Here is a 6,464-nt window from a genome sequence, read left to right as displayed (position 1 = left end):
TTAAGATTTCAACAGCAAGAAAGGAAAACTTAGTGTGAAACATCATATCTGAGAGGCACAACACTTTCGATTAAGAAATCTGTAATATAAGGAACACCTGGATGGTTCAGTCAGTTGAGCATCTGACTCTTGGTTTCAGCTCAGGTCATGATCTCATGGATTGTGAAATAGAGCCCCATGTGGGGCTCTGTGCTCAGTGGGGAGTCTGCCTAAGTTTCTCTCTCCCTCTGCCTCTTCCCCTCTTCCTCTCTCACATGCACTCTATTCTCTAAAACCAAAGAAGCAAAGAAACAAACAAACAAATAAATATTTTTAAAAGAAACCTGTGATTTAAACTTCTAAAATCACACTGAATTTGTCTTGAAATCTTTTCAAATTGTTAAGATGTTGGAGAAAAACTCTCATTATTTCTAGTTGTTCACCTAAGAAAATAATTTCAGACCTGGTTTCAAAAATATATTGGAGAGTAATACCAGCAGAACAGTAAAAAATTGGGGAAAATGGTTAGAATTCCTATTTTCAGAACTCTGTAAGCTAACCAGGAGCTTATAGCAACCAGGGGAACAATTAATGAAAACAGAAAGCAAAACAAAACAAAACAAAAACTCTAACACCTGAACCTAAAGTACGGTGTAGTTATGGTATTTTATCTTACGCTGGTGCTATATCCTGCCCCCCAGATTGGTGGCGGCCTTGAAGTTGACATCCCACACCCACAGTATGGATACTGGCACCAGAAGGAGGAGAACAGACCTCATTTGAAAAGAACTGTAGTTTGGAGTGGAGGGGTGTCTCATGGCTCCTTGGAAGACCAGGTCAAAGGGCTTGCTGCTATCTCATCTTACTCAGAGCATTCCCAGTCTGAGGCAACTCCCCAGGGAAGATTTGTAGACAATATATAAAGGTAAATGTATCAGTCGTCGCTGCCTGGACCTGCAAATAGCAGTTGGGGGAAAACAATGCACTAACCAAAAAGCTTAGAAGAAAAGGTTGAAGAATGAGATTCTTTGGGGGCATAAGAGCTTCACGGTATTCCAACACAGTCCTGATAATCTGCAAATCGTGCACATGCCGAGGGCTACACACATGCTCTGGGATGTGTGCATGCTAAGGGAAGACGTAAGAAGGCCGTACGTGGGGGCACCTGGGTGGCTCAGTGGATTAAGCCTCTGCCTTCGGCTCAGGTCATGATCTCAGGGTCCTGGGATCCAGCCCCACATCGGGCTCTCTGCTCTGCGGGGAGCCTGCTTCCCTCTCTCTCTCTCTGCCTGCCTCTCTGCCTACTTGTGATCTCTCTCTCTCTGTCAAATAAATAAGTAAATTTATAAAAAAAAAAAAAAAAAAAAAAAGAAGGCCGTACGTGCTCACCTATAGATGACAGTCAGGCTTTGGGCAAGCAGGAAGTGAAGACCAAAGCAGAGTTGAAAACTGATTGAACGCCAGAAGCAAGATCCAACAGACAGAGCCCATCGATAGAACGTTCAATCACTAGCTGACCACTACCTAGTAAAACAGAGACACCAGTGACTACAGCCAACAAAGAAGACATGCTTTCTAAAACCAGCTTAGTGAAGTCACTGAACAGCTGTATGCTGTCCGAAGGTAGTCAAGTTAGATTCAAATATAACAACAAGTTGAAAGAAAAGTTTGGGAAAAGGTTTTCCATGAAAATTATAACAAAAAGAGAGGCAGAGTGACTACATTGATATCAGAGAAAATAAATATTGTATGAGAAAGGAAAAGGGTGGATAACGACAAAAAGATTAATCTACCAAGGGTATGTAACGATTATAAATGTACATAACAGCAGAACACCAAGATACATGAAGTAAACAGTGACAGCGTTGAAGGGGGAAATAGTTCAAAATTAGTAAGCAAAGACTTCATTAACACATCACTTTCGATGATGCATAGAACAAGTAGATGGAGGACCAGTACGGAAAGAAGAGACTTGAACAACACTAGAAGTCACAGGGACCTGAGAAATATCTATAGAACGTTCAACCCGAGAACATGCGTATTTGTACTCTTCATAAATCCACATGAAACATCCTGCAAGACAGAGCATGAGTTAAGCCATAAACTAGTTTCAATGAATTTTAAAATTTGAAATTGTATATAGGATGTTCTCCAACTAAAATGATAAAATAAGGAAATATGGGAAATTCACTGAGATGCAGAAATTAAACCACACAATTCTAAATAATCAATGGGTCAAAGAAGAAATCAGATGGGAAATTAGAAAAACTTTGAGATGAAGTACAGTGAAAACACAACAAGGGATGTTTGTGTGTCTGGTCAGTTAAGTGTCCAACTCTTGGTTTCTGCTCAGGTCAGAATCTCAGCGGGGAGTCTGCTTAAGATGCTCTCCCTCTCCCTTTCTCTCTGCCCCTCCCCTGCTCATGTGCACGCCCGCTCTCTCTCTTTCTCTCTCTAAAATAATTAAATCAACCTTTTAAAAAAATGAAAACACACAAAAAAATAAAACTTATAGAATAAACTGAAAGCAGTAGTTGAGGGAAATCTATAGCTATAAATGTGTACGTAAACAAAAACAACAACAACAACAACAAAACTCAAATCAATGACCTAAACTTCTACATTAAGTAACTAGGAAAAAAAAAATGAAAAGAGCAAACTAAAACCAAAGCAAGCAAAAAGAAGGGAATAAGAAAGATTAAGGTGGAGGTAAATGAGACAGATAATAGAAAAACAATAGAAAAATTGAATTAAAGCAAAAGTGGATTCTTTGAAAAGATCGATATTGACTGACCTTGAACAAGACTTATGGTGGGGGGAGGGGCAGAAAAGACTCAAAGTAGCAAAATCATGACTGAAAGTGGGGACATGACTCCTAACATTTCAGAAATAAAAAACAACATAAAGGAATACTTTGAGCAATTGTATAAATTAGAACACATTCTGTAACCCGAATACAATAGAAAAAATCCGAGAAGCACACCACCTGCCAAAAGTGAGTCACGTGGTGGGGCGCCTGGGTGGCACAGTCGGTTGAGCGGCTGCCTTCGGCTCGGGTCATGATCCCGGGGTCCTGGGATCGAGTCCCGCATTAGGCTCTCTGCTCGGCAGGGAACCTGCTTCTCCCTCTCCCTCTGCCTGCCAATCTGCTTGCTTGTGCACTTTGTCTGTCAAATAAATAAATAAGATCTTTTAAAAAAAAGTGAATCAAGTAGAACAGAACATCTCAGTGGAAACTACAAGCAAAGAAACTTAATACGTAATCCTAACACCTCAATCAAAGAAAGGTCCAGGATCTGGTGACTTCACTGATGAATTCCAACCAATATTTAAGGAAGAATTAGCATTGATATTCCCAATATTTTTTTTCCAAAAAATAGAACAGGATGGGGTGCTTTCTACCTCATCTACTATGCCAACATTATCCTGTACCAAAGTCAGACAAAGACACTTTACAAAAATAAAGTATAAACAAATATATCTAATGAATATAGAGGTACGCTCCTCAACAAAATACTAGCAAGCCAAAACCATTCGTATATTAAAAAGATTATATACCATGGCCAAGGAGGATTTATTCTAGGAATTCAAGGTGCTTTAACATATGGAAATAATGAATTTAATACACCATCTTACTAGAATGCAGGCGAAAAAAGATCATCACCCTAGACATAAAGTAAAGCTTTTGACAAAATCTAACACCTTCAAAAAGTAAAAATGCTCAAAAAACTAGGAATAGAACGGAATTTTCTCAACCTGATCAAAGACATCAATGAAAAACCCACAGCTGACATCTTAGTTAACGGGGTAAAAACTGAACATTTTCCTCCTAAGATCAGGAATAAATGAAACTGTCTACTCTCATCATTTTTGCTAAACATTTTACTCGGTTCTAATTATGAGCAGTAGGCCACAAATGAAGGTAAGAACATCCAGTTTGGAAAGAAAGAAGTAAAATTATCTTTATTTACACATGACAGTGTTTGCCATTGGGTTTTTGTTTGGTACATGGCATGGTTTTAAATTAGAAATGACTAATGAATCTTCTGAAGACTATGATTAGAGCTAATGAGTTGAGCGAGGTTGCAGGCTACAAAAGCAATAAACAAAAATCAGTTCTATTTCTAAAAATACTAGCAATGAACTTTCAAAAGTGAAATTATTTTTAAAAATTGCATTTATAATAACATCAAGAAAAAACAAAACAAAAAAACACTTAGGAATAAATTTAACCAAATAAGTGTATGACTTGTACAGTGGCGACTACAAAACATCAGAACTGAGGAAAGATGAATGAAAGATGTTCCATGTTCACAAATACTAATATTTAATATAGTTAAGAGGGCATGCTCCCCAAAGTGAGCTAGATATTCAGTACACTGCCTGTCAAAATCCTGTTTTCTTTTTTTGCAACAATTGAAGTGTTGATCCTGAAATTTCTATGGACTTTCAAGGAACAAAAAAAAGCCAAAACAGTCTTGAAAAAAGAACAAAGTCCCAGAACTCACACCTCCTGGTTTCAAAACTTAATGTGAAGTTACAGGAACCGGAGTAAAAGAGTGTGTTACTGGCTTAAGGACATTGGTGTAGATCACTGGAATAGATTTTTGTGTCCAGAAATAAATCCATACATATGGTCAACTGATATTAACAAGCACATCAAGACTATTCAATGGGGAAAGAGCAGTCTTTTCAACAATCGGTGCTGGGATGACTGCACACACAGGCACACGCACACACAGAACAGAACCCACCTCACACAATGTGCAAAAATGAACTCAAGATGGATAAAAAGTCCAAACAGAAGAGCCAAAATTATGCTATTCTTAAAAAGAAAAATATATGGATATTTTCATGAGTTTGGATTTGGTAGATTTTTAGATATTCCATCCAAAAAACCTACAAGCAATTAAAACTAGATATATTGGAGGGGCACCTGGGTGGCTCGGTGGGTTAAGCCTCTGCCTTCGGCTCAGGTCATGATCTCAGGGTCCTGGGATAGAGCCCCACATCGGGCTCTTTGCTCAGCGGGAGCCTGCTTCCCCCTCAGTCTCTGCCTGCCTCTCTGGCTACTTGTGATCTCTCTCCCTCTCAGTCAAATAAATAAATAAAATCTTTTTAAAAAAAATCTAGGGGCGCCTGGGTGGCTCAGTGGGTTAAAGCCTCTGCTTTCAGCTCTGGTCATGATCCCGGGGTCGTGGGATCAAGCCCCACATCAGGCACTCTGCTCAGCAGGGAGCCTGCTTCCTCCCTTCTCTCTCTCCACCTGCCTCTCTGCCTACTTGTTCTCTGTCTGTCAAATAAATAAATAAAATCTTAAAAAAAATAATAAAAAAATTTTAAAAAAATCTAGATATATCGGAATTTACCAAAACAATTTTTTTTTGTCAAAGAACAATATTAATAAAGTAAGGAGATAACCAGAGAGTGGGAGAAAACATTTTCACACTATATCTCAAAAAGGTCCAGCAATCAAACCAACACTCCACCATAAAAGACAAATAAATCAAATACAAAATGGGAAAAAGTTTTGAATAGATATTTCTCTGAAGAACATAGATATTAAAATCATACTCAACAAATGCATTTTGAAAAGATGTTTAAATCATTAATCATTTGGAAAATGCAATGAAAACTACAATAAGATACTATGTAACACCCACCGGGATGGCTATAATCAAAATGTCAGATAGCAATGCGTTGACAAGGATGTGGGGAAATTGGGGCACTCCAACATTGCTGATGAGAATGTACCCCCCCCCCAACAAAAGTGGCTCAATTTTACTGCAGGGAAGCTAGGGAGGAGCAGGGCCAGTGAGGGTTTCTGCAAGAGCTGCCACCGTTGAGCAGGACTGCCAGGCCCCAGCTCTGTCTGGAAGGCAAGGGAGGATAAGTGTCCTGTTTGGTGCATCTTAGGCCCAGAGGTCTGGGTCCTCTTTACTTGGGGGCAAGGTAAGAAACAGCCTTTCCTGTTTTGTCCAGGGTATCCAGCTGAGTGTTCACACTGTGCTCAGAGTTGATGCAGACCTTCTTGTTCAGCAGGTCAATGTCAAAGTCAGCTCCTCCCACCTTGTTGAGCTCCAGATTGACCACATTAGAGCAGCCTTCACAGGTCATGTCCACAGAGAACTCAGGCTTCAGCAAGACTGTGGATGTAGTGGGGGCCGTGGCCATGGCAATAGTGGCGGCAGTGACACAAGTAAAATTTTAAAAAATTAAAAATAAAAAAATATATATATTTATATATATTATATGTGTAATATATTTTATATAATATATTTATATATAATAGATTTTATATATAAATATGTATAATATAAAATATATATTATATATATGCATATACATTATATATAAATAATATATAATATATAAATAAATATTAAATATATATATATTTAATGATTTTATTTACTTATTTGACAGAGACAGACACAGTGAGAGAGGGAACACAAGTAGGGGGAGTGGGAGAGGGAGAAGCAGGC

At 38.5% G+C, this 6,464-nt stretch overlaps 1 protein-coding gene across 1 annotated transcript; it reads right to left on the bottom strand.

Moving 5' to 3' along the window:
* Positions 1-5,916: 5,916 nt before the first annotated feature.
* On the bottom strand, positions 5,917-6,153 carry LOC308352125 (copper transport protein ATOX1-like; the record flags this gene model as incomplete). Its single annotated transcript, XM_080818180.1, has 1 exon — positions 5,917-6,153. One exon carries the CDS (start codon positions 6,151-6,153, stop codon positions 5,917-5,919), a length of 237 nt encoding a protein of 78 aa, XP_080674306.1.
* Positions 6,154-6,464: the final 311 nt, after the last annotated feature.

This window comes from Martes martes, assembly GCF_963455335.1.
Source record: "Martes martes genome assembly, chromosome: 11".
NCBI lineage: Eukaryota > Metazoa > Chordata > Mammalia > Carnivora > Mustelidae > Martes > Martes martes.
Note: the sequence above shows the minus strand (reverse complement) of the source record. Positions and strands in the feature narration are given on the sequence as shown.